Source organism: Chlorocebus sabaeus, chromosome 24, assembly GCF_047675955.1.
Source record: "Chlorocebus sabaeus isolate Y175 chromosome 24, mChlSab1.0.hap1, whole genome shotgun sequence".
In the NCBI taxonomy this organism is placed as follows: domain Eukaryota; kingdom Metazoa; phylum Chordata; class Mammalia; order Primates; family Cercopithecidae; genus Chlorocebus; species Chlorocebus sabaeus.
The window spans coordinates 71,554,839-71,577,628 of record NC_132927.1 but is presented as its reverse complement, the minus strand read 5'-3'; the positions used below and the strand labels follow the sequence as shown (position 1 = coordinate 71,577,628).

At 47.8% G+C, this 22,790-nt stretch overlaps 1 protein-coding gene across 2 annotated transcripts in view; it reads left to right on the top strand.

Annotated features, from left to right (window-relative positions):
• The window catches only part of CLMN (calmin), a 135,906-nt gene that overhangs the window by 73,752 nt on the left and 39,364 nt on the right, over nucleotides 1-22,790 (top strand). For both annotated transcript variants that reach the window (XM_007987732.3, XM_037984458.2), the window contains exon 2: nucleotides 21,541-21,602. In XM_007987732.3, coding sequence (XP_007985923.3) covers nucleotides 21,541-21,602 — 62 coding nt within the window. The remainder of the gene's footprint in view (nucleotides 1-21,540; nucleotides 21,603-22,790) is intronic.

The window sequence follows — 22,790 nt, the reverse complement described above, 5'->3', positions numbered from 1 at the left end:
TCACACTCAAGGGTACACAATGACCTTTTTGTTTCAGATGCTAGGTTCTCCTTGTTCTGTAACAAAATAATTGTATTTATACAATTGAAGACATTCAGAATCAGACAAGTAGGGAACAAATGTGTTTTAAAGAGTGCAAAGACCACTTGACTAGGAGACGAGTCCCTTTTACTACATCTCTGATTTTATAGGGTTGGCCGGTGAGAATATGGGATTCGATTCACAGCCAGAATGATTGGCTCCCATCCACAAAACGAATATCACATGCAGAGGCACAAAGCTTTCTCAGAATGCAGGGTGGTGGGTGGTGGTTTTATCATCATCGTCTAAGAACCAAGAAGATGGACGTTGCCTTTGGCCCTGCGACACCCACCCCCCATTACACACACACATGAGATCATTGAGTGCAGACGCCAAATGCATGTTCCATACCACATGGGAAATAAAAAGAGCACTCAGGAAATCCAGAGGTTAGAGGAGGTGATGTTTGGCTCCAGGTGGTCCCTGGAGCAGATTTCCTGTACTGTCATTAAGAACCAGCCCTCTCCTAATACCTTTGCAAGATCTCCTAGTCCTTGCCACCTTTTCTAGTGCTTGTCCTTTCCATTCTCCTCCCCTCCCAGCTCCCACATGCAAACATGTAGCTTGTCATCTTGAGGCTTTGGGCCAGTCCCCCTATGTTTTTCAGAGTCCCCAAGCAATATACAGTATTCACGGGCCCTTGTTTATGCCTTAGTCACCTGCGTTTGTTCATTCTTTGTACCTGAAGTAAGACACAGGCTTCCTGACTTAACCGGGTGACCTCCAATAGAGTTAATCTGCAGGGTTTTAGAACCTGGATGACACGCTCTGTAGCTCTTCAGGATGTGTAATTGTTTTGCATTTCTTGCTTTTGGCTCAGCAGCCAATATTTATTAACACTGCATGGCGTTTTATGCAGAAGTTAGATGTGGGGCAACATAACAGAGGGAAGAACACATCCCAGAGAGCCTGTTGCCTGTGATTTGTCTGCAGAGCCATCTTATTTTGAATTGTTTTCCTCTCGCTTCATGAGAGAATGGAGTTGGAAGAGTTTTGCAGATTGTAAAGTGCTATAAAATTGCAAGTACCCACGGGCATTTATGCATAAAATGCTTATTACTGAAGTGTGTATAGCAGCAGGAAAAAAACATTGGAACTAGCTGAAATATCCAACAATTGGGATATGGTTGAGTAAGCATTCTGTTTACCGTCACACATGATGGGTTTGTAATAATACAAGGATGTCTATTTTATCTGTTAGGATTGTGTTCAGCGGCAGGTAACAAAAACTTGACCTACAATGGCTTCATCAAAAAGGATTTATTGATCATATACAAATAAGCCCAGAGACAGACAGCCTGACCCAGTTCTGGGGCCCAATAGGGCCATTCAGGAACCAGCTACTTCTGTTCACTGCTCAGTCATTCTTACCAGTGGCAGTTGTGTAGTCCAGCTTTGCACCTTTGTTTCAGGAAGGCAGAAGATTAAAGGAATGGGAACAGGGACACACGCCAGCGTTATCTGCCCCTTTTTGAAAAGCATTCCTGGAACCCCCACTCCCTGAGTTCCACTCCCACTTCCTTGGCCAAACTTTGTTACATGGCTACCTCTGACTGCAAGAAGGCTGGGAAATGCTTGTTTTTAAACCAGGAAGATTGCGAACTTGAAATTGGGATTCTGGGTGGGCGGATCACGAAGTCGGGAGATCAAGACCATCCTGGCTCACACAGTGAAACCCTGTCTCTACTAAAAATACAAAAACAAATTAGTTGGGCATGATGGCAGGAGCCTGTAGTCCCAGCTACTCAGGAGGCTGAAGCAGGAGAATCGCTTGAATCTTGAGGCGGAGGTTGCAGTGAGCCAAGATTGCACCACTACACTCCAGCCTGGGTGACAGAGGGAGACTGTGTCTCAAAAAAAAAAAAAAAAAAGAAAAAGAAAAAGAAAAAGAAATTAGGATTCTGTTAGTTAGAAAGAAGGGGAAAATGGATATTGGGGAGGCAACCGGCAGCATCTGTCTCCATCCGCCCCATTAGCTTCCCGAGATATTTGTACATACCCTTTTCCAATACACAGACGTGGCTCACCTTCTTCCCAAGGGAGAGGGCTACAAAGTTTCATTGTGTCATTGCAGCTAGGGTGCAAAGTCCAGGATTGGTCAGGACTGTGCCAGTTTCCCACCAGGTTTGAATGTGTCTGGTTCCTTGTGCTAATAAACTAAAAGACACGCTATCTGCCCAACATACAGTGATGAAGAGGAAGCAAGATAAATAGCAGTGACAACAGCTACCATTCACATTCAAGAAAGGGAAGAAAAGATATTGCGCAGCAGCCAGCCGTGTCCACTACGCAGCGTACCACACTGGTGCACACACAATGTGGTCAAAATCGTGTTAAGCCGTCAAAAATTCAACCAACATGGAAGGAAGGACGAAAGGAAATCATTTGTCGTAGAATAATTTAATCCATGTGGCTTTTTTTCTCTGTTGTAATTTTCAATTTTGTTCTACCATAGATACCCATTCGTTTTGTACAAAGAAAATGTCTTTGTCAAATACAACATTTGTAAATATTTCCCCCAACTGGTATTGAAGACAGAAGATCAAAAATGCTGCACTGTGTACAGGATACATAGTAATTTTTCGTAAACAAAACATAACATTTTTATCAACTATATACCCGTGGTAGAAAAAATATACAGGCAAGCTTATGATAAAAAGAAGTTGTTTCCTATTCCAGTTCCCCCCACTGCAGGCTTGTTTATGCAGGGAAGCCCTTTTATGGCATTTAGACTTTGAAGACAGCATTCTTCCCTTGCAGAAGGGAAGAACGGACTGAAATATTTGAAATTGCAAATAACCACCAAAAGCACGCATCGGTCTGCAGAAGAACCCTCCAAGGTGGCAGGCAGCATTGCAGGGGGTGGTGACGTCATTTGGAAGGACTTGGAATACTTCTGCTAATGATTTCCTCCTGGTTTACTGGGACGTGCTATGAGTGACATCTGGTGTCCTGGTCAGGGATGAGGTCAGCGGACAGTACTGTGTAATGGTTAGGGATGTGAGCTTTGGGGCCAGGTCTGGCGTTCAAACCTGGCTCTGTCATTTTTTCAATGGGTAGCCTAACTTCTCTCTGCCTTGGTTAGCACAGCTGCAAGATGGGGATCAGAAATATTTGAGCCAAGGACTCTATGTTGCTGTTTTTAACATTCATTGGTTTATTTAAAATTTCCCAATTCTTCTTGCCCTAATTTTGTCATTTTGTATTTTCTTAAGAATTTTAGTTATGTTTTCAAACTTTCAGAATACAGTGATTTTTTAAAATATTTTTTTAAATTGTCCAAATCAAAGCCCATACATTGCAATGAGCTGGTGTGTCTCTTAAGCCTCTCTTGACAAGTTTCTTTTCCCCTCTTTCCTCTTTTTTTGTTTTTTCACTTGCAGTTTGCTTGTTGAAGAGATTAGTTGGGATGCTTTTAATTGTAACCAACAGAAACACATAAGAGCACCGCTGAAAAGTTGGATTTACTTTAAGAGTAGCAGAGTTGCATAAACCCAAGGGTTAGGGTATAGTGGGGCCCCAGGAACTGGCTAGAACAGGTCTCTCTTTTGCATGCTTTCTCTCTCTCACCTTCTTTCTCTTTTTCTCTCTCTCTCCTCATCTCTCATCTCTGTGTCTTGCTCTTTCTTTCTTCCTCACTGGTCTTTGCTGTCCAGTCCATGTAGCAGCTAATGGCCTCCACACCACTCCTTTGATTCAAAGGACCAGTCAGTTGGAGGCCAGAATCATAGTCCCATTCTGAATTTCCAAGGAATGGATTCAGGTGCAACCCTGATCCGTTGACCACGTTGTTGGCTGCCAGGGTCCCAGTGCCCTTACCACGTGGATCAGTGGTAAGGGAGGAGACATCCCCATACAAAAGTGGGTCTGCAGACCCTTCTGGTGTGCACACCATAATGATAGTGCCCGTCTCCTGGGTTAGCTGGGTCAGAGTAAGGGATGAAGTGTGCACAGCACAGAGCAAAGAGGAAGCCCAAAATACATGGAGCTGTGAAGCAGAGATCTGACAACCAACAACCTCTGGACTCAGGGAGGTTCCTTCATGCCTGATGGCACCATGCGGCACAGCACTTCTTTTCTTCCCAGGGGTCAATCAGATGCAGCACCTTAATCGACCATTTAAGTGCCAAGATGGCTGAACCCTGGCCAAGCATGTGTGCATCTGCTGCTCATTATGTAGCCAGGGAAGTCCTGTGGATACCTGAACTTAGGCATAGAAAATGCTGGCCTGAGTGAAATCCTTTCACAGTGGCTCAGCGCCAGAACAGCACCATGTATGGGCTTTATTCCAGGTCAGAATTCCACCGATATAGCCATGGTGACCCATCCAATCAAGGATGGATGTTCAGAAGGCGGCTTGGGCCGGCACACTGCAGAGCTGGGTCCCACACTGATTCCTGAGTACCTTCACCTAGGCTGTCATGGTTCTGTCCTGTGAATTCTGTCTGGTGATGCCACTCACATTAACAGCCTGATCACTACTGTGAACAGCAACTCTAGGAGTCCAGGGGGCAGGTGCGAAGTGGGAGAAGACCTAGATTTTGTTCCTAGAATTGATGAGGTTAGATTCACAGAGTAGCAGTTAAGGTTGCAGCTGGGAAGTGAGTGATCCAAGCTCTATAAGAATTTGGGAGCAGGGATATTTTAAAATGTGGGTTTTATTATAATTCAGGTATGGTGAGGCCCTCAGATCAGGAGACAACTTCCATTTAAAAAAAAATAGTTTATGGCCAGGAGCGGTGGCTCATGCCTGTAGTCCCAGCACTTCGGGTGGCTGAGGCAGGAGGATCATGAGGTCAGGAGATCGAGACCATCCTGGCTAACACAGTGAAACCCTGTCTCTACTGAAAATACAAAAAATTGGCCAGGTGTGGTGGCGGGCACCTGTAGTCCCAGCTACTCGGGAGACTGAGGCAGGAGAATGGCGTGAACCCGGGAGGTGGAGCTTGCAGTGAGCCGAGATGGCGCCACTGTACTCCAGCCTGGACGACAGAGCGAGACTCCGTCTCAAAAAAAAAAAAAATAGTTTGTTACTCACAGTTCCCAAGAGGAAGGGGGTGCCACACCATGCAGGGTCCCATGGGAAGCCCCGGGGCCCATCAAGTGGCAAAAGGAGAGAGAGGAAACATGGACAAGAACCTTTCCTGTGGTTTTCACAGGAAGGAATGGGAGAGGCAGGATCAGCAGGTTTAGGATTGGTAGTTTGAGTAATTTCAGCAAGCTCTGAGCATAGTAGCTGTCCCTAGTTTCCTGGCCTGGCCCTGAGGTAATCAGGGCAGGAAACATTGTCTCAAAGTGCAATAACCTGATAGAGGAAGGGAAAAGGGTGGGCTCTGGATTGTTTGGTTTTCATATGAAAAGCATGTTCCTTGTGAGTTGTGTGCTATCACTAGGAATCAGCCAGCTCTGCGAGCAGCAGCATCTTTACTATCAGCAGTGTCCCAGATGTCACAACATAGAATATGCAGAAAATAAAAAGTCATGATTAATATAAGGGAATATCATCATGGGTGTGGTGGGTTTGGAAGCTAAATCCAAAGAGTAGACAAGTGAATGGGCTTTCCATCCATCCATCCATCCATCCATCCATCCATCCACCCACCCACTCATCCACCCACCCGCCCATCTATCCATCCATCCATCCATCCATCCACCCACCCACCCACCCACCCACCCATCCATCCGCCTATCCATCCATCCACCCACCCACCCATCCATCCATCCACCCACCCGCCCATCCACCCATCCGCCCATCCATCTATCTATCCATCCATCCATCCATCCACCCACCCACCCATCCATCCACCTATCCATCCATCCATCCATCCATCCATCCATCCATCCATCCACCCACCCACCCACCTATCCATCCACCTATCCATTCATCCATCCACCCACCCACCCACCTATCCATCCATCCATCCATCCATCCATCCATCCATCCATCCATCAATCCGCCCACCCACCCACCTATCCATTCATCCACCCACCCATCCACCTGTCCGTTCATCCATCCATCCATCCATCCATCCATCCATCCACCCACCCACCCACCCACCTATCCATCCATCCATCCATCCATCCATCCATCCACCCACCCATCCACCTATCCGTTCATCCATCCATCCATCCACCCACCCACCCACCCACCTATCCATCCATCCATCCATCCATCCATCCATCCATCCATCCACCCACCCATCCACCTATCCGTTCATCCATCCATCCATCCACCCACCCATCCACCCACCCATCCATCCATCCATCCATCCATCCATCCATCCATCCACCCACCCACCCACCCATCCATCCATCCGTCCATCAATCCACCCACCCACCCACCTATCCATCCATCCATCCATCCACCCACCCATCCACCCACCCACCTATCCATCCATCCATCCATCCATCCATCCATCCATCCATCCATCTATCCATCAATCCACCCACCCACCCACCTATCCATCCATCCATCCATCCACCCACCCATCCACCCACCCACCTATCCATCCATCCATCCATCCATCCATCCATCCATCCATCCATCTATCCATCAATCCACCCACCCACCCACCTATCCATTCATCCATCCATCCATCCACCCACCCATCCATCCATCATGCATCTGTACTTACACACCAGGCACTGGGAGGGGACAAGATACAAAAACATATAAGACATTCTGTCTACTTATGCATTCAGTCATTCATGTGTTCACTTGTTCATTATTATACTCTACATTCTTGGACATAACATTTGAGGTTGCTTACCTGACCCATAAAATAAAACAAAACAAAACTATATGTGTGTGTATACACACACACACACACACAAAAGGATCTATATCAATGAATATTCTCATGAAAATTTAGGTTCAAGGAAGGTTAATATCTAAATATGTGGGCCACATTCTCACCCATTTGCTAAAGGTGGACTTCATGTTCAAGGATGAATTTCCTGACAGCAAAGTGAAGAAGGAACTGTAACTGGTTATGAGATTCCTGTTGCCACAAAGGGGAAATCCTGAATATTTGCAGCAGCTCTTGCCCCTTTGGAAGGGGATCTGTTAGTGAAATGATATGTCCGTTCTTTTAGTGCACTAGTGTGTTTTCATCTCATGCATAGATGCACAGGTTCATTTTTATGTAAAAATTGACCCCTAACAAACCTGTGTCAAAGAATAGTTTTCATAGCATATATAGAGGGAAGAATTATAGTTGTCTTTCAACAGAAGTAACAAAATCTTCCATTGTACTGGATTTGTTAGCAGCCTGAAAAACATTTCTCAAGCCTTCCCTGTCAGAATCATCCAATGTAGAGTGTTTCTGTGCATTCTTAGTTTTTCTGTGAGATGTTAAGTTTTGGAGGAACTAGAAATGTTTGACCAGAGGCACCCACAATCAGGTTTCCAGTATCTCAAAGCTTGTCTTAGGGATAAGGGGAAAACTCATTGGTGCTAGAAAACTAGGACCAATAATTGGGAGTGTGAGGGTGACAGGTTTCAGTTCAGGATCTGAAAATTAGACTATTAGAGCTGCCCAACAGTGGAACAGGCTACCTGAAGAGGTACTGAGCACCTCATCCCGAGAGGCATTCAAGTAGACTCTGGCTGACTGTCTTGATGACAGTGTTGGATGAGAAGCTGTATTAGTCTGTTCACGCACTGCTATAAAGAAATACCTAAGACTGGGTAATTTATAAAGAAAAGAGGTTTAATTGACTCATGGTTCTGCAGGCTGTACAGGAAGCATGGCTGGGGAGGCCACAGGAAACTTACAATCATGGTAGAAGGCGAAGGGGAAGCAAGCACCTCTTACATGGCTGGAGCAGGAGGAAAAGAGAGAGGGGGAAGGTGCTACACACCTTTAAACAACCAGATCTCATGAGAACTCTATCGAGAGAACAGCACCAAAGGGATGGTGCTAAACTATTCAAGAGAAATCACCCCCGTGATGCAATCACCTCCCACCAGGCCCCACCTCCTACCAGATTGTGAACATTAGTGATCACAGTCTGACATGAGATTTGGGCGGGGACACAAATCCAAACCATATTAGAAGCTACCCTTATTGAAAGACCTTTCCAGTCAGAAAACTGAATTGTCGAGTGCTCCAATAAGCAGAATAATTCTGGGTTCTTTGGTGCTTAAAACAAAAAATAGAGATTACTCTCCTTGAACAAAATTTGATCTATTGAGAAATTTTACCTACAAGTAAAATTTGGATTTTGCTTGTATGTTAGATTTTTTTTCCACCTATTTCTATTTAAACTTCACCAAAAAAAAAAAAAAAAAAGATCAAGGAATCATTTTTCTTCTCCATGCTCCCCTGGATTCTTCAAACAAAGGAAAAATTTTAGTAGGGGTTAGGTGGGAGAGGAGTGAGTGGTAGGACTGGATTTGAAAAGGTCAGTTGTTGAAGAAGGAAAACAGAGGCAATAATTCTTTAAAAGCATAGTTGCCCAGTTGTGATTTTCAGTACTGGTTTTGGTGATGACGGGAGAAAAGTCAAGTGGGGCTGCCTGACTTGCAAGTAACAAACATTTCTGCTTTTTCTAGTTCCCACAGACCTACCCCCAACACACACACCTATCACCCCATCCATCCCACCACTGCTATTTGATTTTCTTATAACAGTAAAGAGAATGCAAACAAATACTTCCTTCTGAAGCCCAAAACTGGATCTTAAAATCTTAAAAGTTGGCCCATGAGTGGTAAGGACACCAGAAGAATCTAAAATGCCTGCTTAAATCAGGCAGTGGATCTCATAGAGTCTACAACAGGGTTTGGCAAAGTAGGCCCACCACTTGATCATACAAATAAAGTTTTATTAGAAGACAGCCATGTCCATTTATATAGTGTTTTGGCAGCTTTCATACCATGATGATGACTTGACTCAATATGACAAAGACCATATGGCCTTCAAAGTCTGCAGCATTTACTGTGTGGCCCTTAATAGAAAAAAATTGCCAACCTCTAGCCTAGGGCAGTGGTTCTCAGCCCTGGCTCAGTGTCAGAGTCACCTGGGGTACATTAAAAATAGAGATGTCAGGCTGAGCGCGGTGGCTCATGCCTGTAATCCCATAACTTTGGGAGGCCGAGGCGGGCGGATCATGAGGTCTGGAGTTGGAGACCATCCTGGCCTGTATGGTGAAACCCTGTCTCTGCTAAAAATACAAAAAATGAGCCGGGCATGGTGGCATGCACCTGTAGTCCCAGCTACTTGGGAGGCTGAGGCAGGAGAATCACTTGAACTGCGGAGGTGGAGGTTATTTCAGTGAGGTGAGGTCATGCCACTGCACTCCAGCCTGGTGACAGAGCAAGGCTCCATCTCAAAAAAAAAAAAAAAAAAAAAAAAAAAAAAAAGCCAGGCTGGGCATGGTGGCTCACGCCTGTAATGCCTGTAATCCCAGCACTTTGGGAGGCCAAGGCAGGTGGATCACTTGAGGTCAGGAGCTCGAGACCAGCCTGGCCAACATGGTGAAACCCCATCTTTACTAGAAATACAAAAAATCAGCCAGGCATTGCAGTGCACGCCTGTAATCCCAGATACTCAGGAGGCTGAGGCAGCAGAATTGCTTGAACCTGGAAGGTGGAGGTTGCAGTGAGCTGAGACTGTGCCACTGCACTCCAGCCTGGGCAACAGAGCCCAACTCCATCTCAAAATAAATAAATAAATAAATAAATAAATAAATAAATAAATAAATAAATAAATAAAATAAATGAATAAAAAAGAAAAGAAATGCCCGAGTCTCCACTCCTAGGATTCAAACTCACTTAGTCTGGAATGGTGCCCAGGCACCTCTATTTTTTTTAAGTATCCCCAGATGACCAGCACGTGCCCCCAGGATTGAGAATCACAGGTGTAATCCAAGTGGGTTTTTTAAGATTGCAGAACTGGCATTTGTCATCTACAGGGTTTCTACCCAGGAACAATGATCCAACTTTGACCTCAATGTCACGGTCCGGTTCTTGAGGTCTGAGCTATTGGGTCTGTGGCATTAGGGAGACCTTGTAGTGATAAAAATCCCTTCGGGTACTCTGGTGACCAAACTTCCTCGAAAAGGTTGAAGGTAGTTGACATTACGGCGAGTTTGTGTGTGTGTGTGTGTTACATATACACGCGTGCACACACCCGGGCATGCATGAGTGTATACATTTAGACGGTTTGTATATATAGGTAACTTTTGTTTGTTTGCAAATGAGTGCATTTCAGAAAGACCAGGTGGTGTCTGCAGCATTGGTACTGTCACGTTGTCATAGCTCAGTCTCCTGCCTCCAGCTTATGCAGCCACTGGTCTCTCTTGTGCTAATTAACGTGGAATGTTGGTGACACTTCCAGCTCCAGGAGAACTTGACACCTCTTGCCTTTCCTCATCATAGTTTCCAGTCTTTACCTCTCCTGCTCAGGCTAGAAACTTCAGGGCATACTGTTGTCACTTTTTGTTGGCAGGTAGAAGTTGCAAATGGGAATTTCCGGGTTTGTTTTGCCCCTTGCGTTGTAAGCAAATATTAACCTCCTTGCCTTTCTCTTTGTCTTTCATGTGGATCCCGTTCTGCCTGTCCCAGCTGCTTTCCCCCTGGGGCATGCGCTCCTGGACGTACTAGCTGACTACTAGCCAGAGTGGCCCCCTTGTCCTGGTTTACCTAGGACTTTCCCAGTTTTAGCCCCAAATGTCCCATGCCCCAGGAGCCCCTTCAGTCCCAGCAGATCTGGACAGTTGGTCACCAAAATACTAGATCGTCTCCCAGCTGATTGGTCTTCACATGCACTTGAAAACACAGATGTTTACAGGGTGAGTGTGGGGTTTTATTAAAGACAGATGTGCTTTAAAATGCAAATCAGGGTCATTTGTATGAGATTGTGTGTTTTTCATCTTTTTTAAAAAAATAGCTGAACACAAGAGGTCAAGCTGATTCCTCTTGCTAGGCCTGTCGAGCTCTGTTCCTAAGGGACAGCACATCAGATCAGCCTTTCTTCTGCACTTGAGCCAGCCCAGGCATGAAACAGATACTTCACAAAGGACCTTCTCCAAGATGTTTGCTTTGAAGGGGTTCAGGCAGCCCGGCAGGGTGCCGCGGAGTGGCTTGGCTCAGTGACTAGAATAGACTTCTCTCCTGGCTGTGCCACCAGCTGCTGAGGCCAATCACCTCCCCTCTCTGAGACTCAGTTTCCTCATCCACGTAGGAAACATGGCCACTCACCTGCGGAGGTGGCTGGGAGGATTATGAGGTTTTATAAAGGTTGATTTCCTCCCTTCCTTCCTTGTGTTGGACCTAGTTCTTACACAAAGTGGGCTTTAGCCAGGGCGGGCGCTGCTGTGATTACCACCCCTCGTGACTGTGGCTTAGCTCAGTGAATACTTCTTTCTCACTCACAGTCCAGCAAGGGTATTCCTCCTTGGATGGCTTTACTCGGTGATCCTTGTCCACGGGGAGACATGGGACCCCACACTCCTTTCCTCTTATGGTTCTGTCCCCCCTCGAGGTCCACGGAGTCCTTCCAGGCAGTGGTCACAAGGCATGGAGGGTCACGTGGGATTTTGTATGGGGCCATGTCTGGAAGTGGTGTACCTGGAGCCCACCCGTGTTCTCCTAGCTGGAACTCGGTCATGCCACGCCATTCCCTGCACGGGAGGCTGGGAGATGTAGCATGGCTGTGTGCCAAAGAGGAGAAGGAAGTAGGGTTTGGCAAGCAGATGGCTGGCTGTGAGCACCAGTGGGTCGTCTCCCCCTGATTTATGAACATTTCTCTGTGCAGTCATACATCACTTCACAGCAGGAATACATCCTGAGAACTGCATTGTTAGGCAGTTTTGTTGTGCAAACATTGTCGAGTGTGCTTACACAAAACTAGACGGTACCTTCTACTACACACCTCGGATCTATGGTGTAGCCTGTTGCTCCTAGACTTCTGTATAGCTTGTTACTGTGCTGAATACTGCAGATAATTGTAACACAGCAGTGTTTTGGCATCTAAACAATATATAAACATAGAAGAGGCACAGTAAAAATTAGATATAAAAGATAATGCATGGTATACCTGTATAGGACAGTTCCATTATAATCCTATGGGAACACCATTGTATATGTGGTCCATCGTTGAAATGTCATTATATGGCACGTGACTATTTCCAAAGCAGGATTCTACAAGAAAGTTGTGATTCATTTCACACAGAAATGGGGTCTGGGTTCAAATGCACTTAGTATAAAAGTTAAACCAATTTCTTTATTGCAGGGCTTATCAGAGCCTTTCATTTACTGATCATAAACATCTATGCAAGGGGGCAGATTATGTAATATGTTCTAAACTTAGCAAGATCTTCCTTTTTGGAGGGGCATTTTAGAACTCACACTCTGCAGAATATGGCTTGGAAAACACTGCTTTAGATGTTGCTCGAGTTAATATTCAGAAACCAGAATACTTTCACAAAAACATTGGTGTTAAAGGGAAACTACCAAAATCTGTGGTTCTCAACAGAGAGTTTAGTCCCCCAGGGATCATGGTGTCAGGGACCCAGAAACTGAACCCTTAAAGAATGTGAAAAGCGAACACTTTTCTATCTCCATTGCATCTTTCCTTCCTTCCCTCCGTCTCTTCCTTCCTCCTTCTTTTTCTTACTTGTCTCCTTCCCTCCCTGCATTCATTCCTTCTTCTCAAACCTGGCAAAGGAAGCCCATGAGGTCTGTGTCTTAGTATTTACGCCTGAGTATAGTCATCACTGTCTGCTAACTGGGTGTGTGAGTGATGTGTTCAGTACTATTTAAATCCTTGTCTCAGTTTCAGCCGGGCGCTTCAGGGCAGTCTGCCTGGATTGGTCCTGTCACCCTGGCCTGCCCATCTGGGTGAATGTTAAAATCCCTTTCTAAGCTGGTGTTTTTATGGCTGGCTGGCGTCACCTGTCATAAATCAAGGTGGGCTGAGGTTTAGCGCTGAGGTTAGACAGAATCACTCACAGCAAAACTAGAGCGGTTTTATTTTTCTATTTTAGTTACAGGCACCAGCCCTATATATATATAGCTTAAACTTAATTTGGTGTGTAATTGGGACTAGCTCTTTGGAGCCCTGGGTTATGTGTTTTGGAGCAGCTGAGAAGCAGGGCATGGTGGGGCAGGACGTGGTATGTTAATTGGTGGCCTCTGGGACCCGTGAGAGAATTGGATTTAAGTCCCCAGTTAGAGTGAGCTTGGCAGTTTTATTTGAGTCTCTGCGGGCATGTACCCGGGAGACCACCGGTTTGTGCCGGCTCTAGCAGGTTACTCACTGTCTGCCCTGATGCCCGTCTGTGCCTCCCTGGTCAGCATGGTGGCAAGGGGTGGTGGAGGAGCCCAAGAATGGGGGGGCAGAGGGCCTCTACAAGACTTGGCCTGCCACTTACCTGTAGTAGTTGCATGCTGCTCGGCGCATGGTCCCAAAGAGGGTTTTGCATTTTATTACCAAAGTCTCGATAAAAGGGACTTGGGTCAGAGCAAACATGGGGGGAGGAAAAACAAAGGAAATTAAATGCAAAATCACTGCTGGTGAAAAACCACATGGAGGCCTTGACTTTAATACCGCCAGAGCCGACGGGGGAAGTGGCCCCCAGGAGTCGGAACCGAAGGACGTTGGCCTGGTATTCCTGAAGCCTGGCCCCTCTCTTGTTTAAAAAGAAATTGCCATTTAATTTGTTTCTGAGTTTTATTTCTCAAGTGAACCAGCATGAGGCCATGTAATGAGGTTGTGTTTCTGGGAGGTGTTGAAAGATGGGGAAAGGAGCGAAACCACCAAGCAGGGCTGGGCCACGCCGGGAGTAAGGAGTGGCAGTGGGCTGTGGGAGGCAGCAGCGCCGAGGCCAGAGGGGCCGGCAGGGGCTGTCCGAGGGCTGGCTCCTCTACACGTGGTCAGTGGGGCAGGGCTCGCCATTGTGTGGTCGGAGGGCGGGCCAGTTGGCTAGGCTGCCTCACTTGGCTCAAGAGAAGAAAGATGTTTTTTCATCTGGTTTAAAGATCCACAGGGGCCTGCTCAAGCTGATGGAGTGAGATTGTGTGGCTGATGTGAGCCAAGAAGGACCCTTGCAGTTAGAAAGAATCTGAGCCTTGGAGAAAAGGAATCCTTGGGCAAGGAGGAGGAGGAGTTTCCCAGAGGGCAGAGGTCAGCTCAGACCAACAATGAGCAAGTGCATGTAAAGCATCTCGGGAGGTCACTTATGTAAAAGGTTGGGCAAGAGATTTCTAGTCCAGGGAGCATCAGAGAAGCCCCCAGAGCCTGTCATCGATGGGGGCTGCGGCTCTCCTCTGGTGCTGAGACAGCTGTGCAGTGCTGGGCTTCTTGGGAAGTGCTGCCTGGGGCATGGGAGCAGATGGGTGCCAAGGTCTTCTTGCCTCTGCACAAAACTGGAGTGAAGTTGCAAAGTGTGAGGCCTCCTGCCACCCTCCCTCCCCTGGCCTCCCGGACAGTGCATGGGGACCTTCACTGTCAAATGATCCTCCCAGGGGTGACAGAGAGAACACAACGTAGCCAGTCCCTCTTTGCCAGGTGACCGTGCTGTCCCAGTCCTTAGTGTGTGACCCCCTGGCACACACACATAACCCCTGGGGTTCAGGTGGGAACCACCTTCTCTGCTGCCGCAAGCTCTGACTCCAGCTGGCTCCTCCCAGCCTCTGCAGGTGCCGGGTCTGCTTGTCTAAAGGCACTTGGCTCTGTGAGGACTGTGAAAGGCACTCTGCCCATCTGCAGGGCCTCTGTCCCTGGCCGTGAAGTGTTGTCAATTGGAAGAACAGATTAGCCTGTTGACTGCACAACTTTTTTTGCACCCGGCGTGCACAGGCTTCGTTGTCTCTTCAGCAGCCCTAGGAGGGAGTTATTATCTCCGTTTTACAGGGGAGTCCAGTAACTTATCCAAAATGAGCAATCATAGCCACGGCTGCATCTTTTAAGCACTTATGATGTGTCTTCCCCGTGCCAAGGTGTTTGGATGCTTTATCCCATGGAGACCTCATCATAGCTGTCCCTCCTTCTTGCTGTTGCCTGCCTGCACGCTCTCCCCGGCCACCTAGTGCCTGACGAATAACCACAGCAGCCCCTCCCCACACTATTCCCACAGTCCCCACGTGGTGTGGCAAGGACAGCGCTAATGAACTTGGTCCTCACAACCCCATGAAGTGGGTACCATGATCCCTGTTGAACAGATGGGGAAACTGAGGCCCCAAGTACAGAACTGACATTGTCCAAGGTCACTCAGGGGCTTGATGGCAGAGCCCTCTTGTTGCTGAAACTCTTTTCTGCCTTCTGTCTTCTGAAAGGTCGAGATAGGAGCAATGTGGGGTGGTCACACAGCCCCCCTGATGGCCTCTCCGCCCAGCACTGCTGCCACTCTGAGCTGGGTCATCAAGTGATCTGGGTCTGTCCTGTGCATGGCAGGATGTGGAGCAATGTCCCTGGCCTCTGCCCACTAGATGCCAGCAGCCCCTCCCCTCAGTCCTGGCAATCAAAAATATCTCGAGGCATTGCGGGATGTCCCCTGGGAGCCGTTACCCCAGGCTGAGAACCACTGGTTGAGAGCCAGGCCTTGAGGGATTCCAAGCTGCACGAGATGTTCTGTGTGGGGGCATGGGGTGAGGAAAGCTGGGAGGCCAGAGTACTTCCTGGAGGGGGGTTTGGAGCATTGAGACCCCCCAGTCTGGCCGAAGAGCAGACACCCCCAGGGCGCTGCAGAGCAGTGGGAGGTGCTCCGCGCAGCACCTCAGCCGTCATGCGTTCAAATCCTGGCGTTTAACGGAGCGGCCATGTTCCTAAGCTCCCTGTGCCTCCGACTCCTTACCTGTAAAATGGGGACCACATGAGAGCAGCTATGCAGGAATGTTTGAGGCTTACAGAAGAGACAAGTTATTGCATGGGAAGTGGCAGCTGCTGTCAAGCACCTCCCTGGAGGGACCTTCACTGCCCCGGTTGGCAGGGCAGGCTCACCCATTCACGTGTCTCCGTCTCTGCAGCAGCTTGATGGCAGAGGGAAGGGGGGTTTTTTGCCCCCCACACTGTGCTGCAGCTCACCCATCCTGGTGGCAGGTTTAGGGAGCCTGGTACCCCTCCGCCTCCTGCATGCCCAAGCGTCTGGGTGAGTGCATGTAGAGATGAAGCCACAGCTTGCCCCCTTTGTCTCCCTCCCCTCTCCCAAGCAGCGTCTCTGATGCTGGAAACACTGGCCCCAATGGACCTGTCTGGATGGACGTCAAAGAATACGGCTCCCACGCGGAAATTCTGATCTGCCGTTCACCTAGGCAAGACACCTCTCATGAGAATCAGATTCTGCCCAACTGTATGAATTCAGTGACTAAAGCCATTTGGAGATGGCCATTGTCAGGAAGAGCACTTTAGACAAAGAAGGACGGGAAAATGACCGTTTTTTGGCCCTGTGCCCACAAGCCATTCCACTTGCAATATTTCATTTAATTGTTTCAAGTGACTGTTCAGCCTGGGGTCTGTGGTGGAGCCTGTGTGTCTGGTTCTAGTCCCCTGGTCTTTATCCTTTGCCAGGCTGAGATGCTCATTGTCATTCTCTACCCCTCCCAAAGATGACCAAAAAATGATGCTAATCATCTCCTCTGGCTAAGATTTAAGTTTCCAAACTGTACATCCTCATCAACTGCAGAGCTGATCAAATGCAGATTCCCAGGCCCCGGCCCCAGTGTGAGGCAGTAGGTCTAGAGTCCAGGAATTAGCATCTTAACTGTCATCCCAGAGGCTCATGACGTTAGTGACCCATGTGGGCCACACATTGGGAAGCTCTGAGCCATTTACTGATCACATTTAAATTGTATACAGGAGTACATGTGCTTGCTGTGTGTGTGTGTGTATGTGAGAGAGAGAGTGTGTGTGTGTGTGTTTTCTCTGGGCATAATGAAATGTCAAGCAATTTTAGATATTTTTCTCTATGCTTTTCTGCATTTTAATTTTTTACAATGAGCTTATAATTTTTTATGAGCAGATAAAGCCATCAAGACTTCCTCCTGGGCAGCAAAGAGCAGAAGTATTATCAATATGTAGAAAGTAGATTTGGGGCAAATGTGGACATAGAGACAAAAAGCCACAACTGTAAATAAACATTTTAACTCCTAGTGCCTGCAACCCTTCCTCTGTGACTCCAAACTCCTGAGCCAGCCACGGACAGCCTGGAGAAGAGAGGAATGCCCCACCTCCCATTTTCAAGGGATCTGTTCATGGCACAGCAGAGCTAAAGACACTCCTAGGAATTTGGGCTGGTGCGGCTGAGCCAGGGCCAGGTCTCCCTCCCTTCTGTCTTGGCCCCTGGAGTCCAGGCCTAGCCAGCTCCTGCTCCTCCACCCGACCCGGCACTCGGGCACCCTGGCCAGCCAGGTAGAGCCAGGGATGGCGATTTTACAGCACTTTTATGACTCTATTCTTGCCCAGTAAACCCACACCGGGCCTCACAAACACTCTGTGAGAAGGCCAGGCCCTTCCAGAGAAATGGTTTCCTACACCTTTACAACGTGATAGGAAAAAAGGGGCCGTTGGATTTATGGAAACTATATAAAGTTTATGGAGTCTTGGCAGGCCAGAAGTAGAAAGAGTCTGCAGGATGGGGGATGGGCATCCCAAAGCGGAGAGGGCCATGAAAGAGCCGCAGACCTTCATGTCAAGACACCAGTCAAAACGCCGGTGACCAGAGCAATGCTGGGGGACTCTGGGGTGGAGGAAACTGGCCTTGCTTGCGGCAGCGGCTGTGGGGGTGCTTTCTGGGGTGATATCATTTAATCTCCATAGCATTCCTGTGAGGGAGGTGAGGCCAACCTCATTCTGTGGAGGGGATACCAAGGCAAAGGTGTTTTGAAAATTGCAAATGTGCCCAAGCTCGCCCAGCCAGTGGTGCGTGGCGCTGAAGTGGCTGTTCTGGGGCAGGCCTGAGTTCTCACAGGCTCTCCTGTGTATTGAGCAATGCGTCCCAGTTTTAGGTCTGGATAACATGGTGTCCACACTCTGCTTCAGTTTGGGACTTGTCTGCTATTTGTAGTTGTCTCAGGGTCCCCTGGGGTCCTTCTGTCAGCCCGGTTCCCCTCTGTGGGTTAGCTTTGCTGTTGAAGCTGATTTGTGCTCAGATTAGCCTGCTGGCTTTGGCTAGAACAGAAGTGAAGCCAACCCCAGAGGGGTTGGCTATGAATCAGGACAGAGTTAAAACAGAGGCTTTGCCTTTGGCCACCCCCCGCCTTGTTCCAGTTCTGCCAGCAGGTCCTCTTAGGGCCCTGCAGGAGAACCTCATGGGGTCTGAAGTCACCTTTTCCAGTTCCTGTCAGCCTTCGGCACTCTAATCCATTGCTCCTTGCATGTGCACCTTGTGACAGCCATGTTTTCTCTCTTTTACTTATTTGGCTGTGAATTTTTGAAGTGCAGATTCCATGAATGCTTAATTCTTCATCTCTGGTTTTGCCCAGAGAACCTATCATAATTTCCAGAATATGGCAATTACTGCATAAATATCAGCTGGGAGGACGAATAGATGATTGGATGGATAGATGGATGGATGGATGGACAGATGGATGAATGGATGGATGGATAAATGGATGGGTGGATAGATGGATGGATGGATGGATGGATGGATGGATGGGTAGGTGGGTGGATGGATGGACGGATAGATGAGTTATGTGTAGACTGTCAGATACCCATCTCCTCATTTACACCCTTGAGTGCAGTTAAACTGGCAACCTAACCCAGGTTCTCTGAGGCTTTTACTAAATGCACTTCTGTTTCAGGGGATATACCTTGTTCTCTCTGAAGCCATATGGAGAAACCAGCCTGAGTGTTTGAATGTGTGTGTAAATACTTTACGGTCCCCATAAACTTGTTTAAAGACAGGTGGGGGTAAAAGCATAAACCGGGACAGCCTTGTGGGAGGGCAATTTGGAAGTAGCTATTAAAATTTTTAATGTGCCTACCACTAAGACCCAGCAGTTCCACTTTTAGTTGTCATGGGCAAGAAATATATTCATCTATTTGTGCACAAAGAACCATGCACCAGAATGCTCATACAATGCTTATTTCTGCATTGCTCCAAACAGTGAAAAATGGGCAGTAGCCTTGATGTTCATCCATGGGGGGAACACCCAGACTATGGAAAACACTGTAGCCATCAGAGAGATGAAGGTGGATCCATATTGCAAACTGGAGGATCTCCGATAGAGCTTGGGACAGACACTCTCCAAGCTTCCAGGAGTCTCCAAGACTCTGGTACTCACTGGTCTCAGCAGATGTCTCCTCCCAACCTCATTTCTATTAACTTATTTTCCTCCTCCCTTCCCTCTCACCCATGAAACACAGTTTACTGGAATTCGTTCTTTAATTCTTATGCCTACTAGCCAGTGACCCGCCCTTCCAGAAAAGGAGGAAACAGAAAAGCAGTGATGTGCGTAGTTACTGTCCGCTGGTTCTTCAGTTAAAAAGATTGTAAGGCGTGATATTGAAACGTGATTTATGGGTGCCACATTCTACCACATAATGAGGCCAAGAGGAAAAAAGTCCCATTGTTTCAGAAAAGCATAGCCTTTGCTCTCCTGCAGGAGATAAATTGCCTCTTATTTTCTTATTGCTAAAGAAATGTGAAACAGTTTTAGGCATATGTGATATGGTCTTTCAATATGTTGAAATCCAGAACTGAGTGGTTGAGGAGCCATCTGGCTCAGATATTGAAGGAAGTTTCCTGGAGGCCCGGCAGCTCACAGCCGAGGAGGCTGCAGCCTCGGGCCACCACGCACCCTCACCCAGACGCTGGCACTGGGGCCCATCTCAGAAACACCCTCCGGGTGCTCGAGGGCCCAAGACAGCGAAGGCCACAGAACTCAGGAGAGAGCAGAAAAAGCACAGAATCCGGAGTTCCACCTTGACTGTTCATTAAGTATTTGCCCCTCCGTTTCTTCATGTGTAAAACAGAAATGACAACCTTGCTATTAATTATGTGGCCTTGGACACGTTTCATCTCCCTGAGCACGATTGTCCCATCTGAAGGTCGTAGTAGCACCTGCCACAGAGGATGGTAGTAAGGATTAAATTAGTTAATCCATGTAAATTACCTAGGTCAGTGCCTGCCACATAGTAAGTGCTCAGTACTTTTTAAAAAAATCGCTGTGTGACTATTGCAGACCCCTTCGCCATGATTGGAATAGCTGGAATCCAAACTCAAGCCTTCCATTTCCAGGGTTCTGGCTGGTGTGGGGCTGGCAGATCTGGGTGGGGATTCCCAGCTCTTCCTCTCTTCAGCTGAGCAAGTCCCTGGAACCTCTCTGAGTCACATTCTGTTCAGCTGTAAAATAATAGTTTGTACTTTGCAGGGGGGTGTTGTAAGGCAGTGGTCTCCAGCCTTTTTGGCACCAGGGACCAGTTTTGTGGAAGAGAATTTTTCCATGGGCAGGGTGGTGAGGGGGATGTTCTCATGCTCCTATGAAGATTTAATGCTTCTGCTGATCTGACAGGAGGTGGAGCTCGGGCCATCATGCTCGCTCCCCGCTGCTCACCACCTGCTGTGCTGACCAGTTCCTAACAGACGCGGACCAGTACTGCTCCCTGGCCTGCGGGTTGGGGACCCCCTGTTGTAAGGTTTAAAGATGAATGGAAACAAAGTGTCCGGGACACAGTGAGTGCTTGGCGGATGGCAGTCACCCTTAACAGTGAAAGATCTTTGCTAAGAAGCCTCTTTGTGTAATGCTCTCCCCTGGGAGGAGTCCATTCCTGGGCTCAGCAGCGTCTGCGGAACTCTTTATTCCTGGAGGGCGCAAAGTCTGCCCTGACTCTAGAAATAATAGCTACAAAGAAAAACCGCTGGTAGCCCCTGTGCCAGGGACTGTGTGGAGCTGGCTCTGCAGGAGCCTGGGTGTCCTTAGAGCAGCTTGGAGAGTGAACTCCTTGTCCTCAGTGTGCAGATCAGACATGAGGGTTGGGGTCTGGCCCGGGCACACAAAGCTGGGAGATGGCAGGGCTCAGAGTCTGATCTTGGGCTGTCCAATCCCTTTCACCAGATTGTGGCACATTCCAGAGCCCCTATCCAATTCCTAATTATTGACTCCACTCCACCTCGACCCTGACTGCCCTCTCCCATCTCCTCATGCCCATCACTGCCACTGGGTGGCTATGCAGTTCCATTACAGCCTCTTGTGGGGTTGATTTGTAGTTTTTTCACCAGTGCTTCTTAGCTTGAACTGTCAGATGTCTCAAGGTTTGAATTGGGTTGTAGAGAACGTTTTGTTCTGTGTGTCTGAATCTGTGGGTTTACATAGATGCTCAGGGGTTGGGCTGGGGAGCATGGGTTCTGGGTGCCAGGTAAGGCCTTGCCAACCCCTTCCAGAGAGTACTCTGTTCTTACATGGGACACCCTGGGGTTCTATCTGCCCTCCACCTAGAATCTCCCCTTGGGAAGGGGAAGGTGTGATTTTGCGTGTATTTCTTTTTCTCCCGGCTAATGGTGTTTCTTTGTTTTCAGTTGAGAGGGAAAATGTGCAGAAGAGGACCTTCACTCGATGGATAAATCTACATCTAGAAAAGGTAATGGAGCACTTGGGTGTTTGCTAAGTGATGGATTCATCTGTAAGTGAATTTACAGTTCCAGAGAGTGGAGGGGGAGCTGGTGACCTGTGCTCTTTTTGTTATTCATTCATTTAAACGTTGATGAGCACCTCCCCCTGCCGGTTACCAAGCTCAGGATTGGGGAGAGATGGCCGAGACAGCCTCTGCCCTCCTGGGATCATCAGTCTTGTCAGGGGAAGGAAAGAGAGGGTCTGTCTTTAAGTCGGAATCTGAGCAGGTGGTGGAAGACATTCGTTATTGAACACACCAGCACCTGAAAATCAGGTGTCGTTGGGCCTGAAACGCAGGTGCGCATCTTGATTGCCAGAACTGGGCTCTGTGACGAGCCGAGAGCCATTTGTAGGTATTTGGATTGATTTTTGCAAGAACTCTGATTATCTTTGGACAAAGCTAGATTTCCTTCTAAAGTCACATCATGTTGCTATTTAATAATAATAATAGTAATAATAATATTACCTGGCTTTTTGGATGTACTTCACTCTGCATCAGGCATCCTGCATAGTGCCATACCTGTGCCAGGTCTCCTGTCATCCTCACGACGACTTGAATTACCCCCTCCTATCAGAAGGAGGAAACAGAGGCACGGAGACATAAGGTGGCTTTCCTGGACTTTCTGTGGCTTCTCCTCTGTATTCAGCTTAGTGGCCCTTCTCTTCCTCTGTTTCTTTGTTTTCTTGCATTCTTTGACCTGGCTGTTTTGAGTTGCATTTTGTCTGCAAGCATCTCATGCACACTCCGTAAAACAAAAGCAGCTGAATCAGCTCCCCCCTTGAAAGAGACTAAAGGAAGAGCCGCAGAGGAGAGGCAGTGATGGGAAGGGATGAAGAGTCCTGGGTGAGAAGGGGGATGGGAGCGGGCAGAAATCTCAGCCATCCTGGTGCCTGAGGTTGGATGGACCTCAAGACTGTGGGCCTGGGGCTGGGAGAGGAGAGATGATTTTTCTCTTTTTTAGGAAGTTGATTTTTATCTACTCACTTCACCTCTTTCTCCTTAAGCACCACTATCTGGTTTTCCAGCTATACCCAGCAAATGGTCTCAATTCTGTTTAAAACTAGGAGCACCCCACTTTCATGTTTGTAGGTGTATCTTCTCTCTTCTCCTCTTAAAAGGTTCAAGAGAGGCCAGGCGCATTGGCTTATGCCTGTA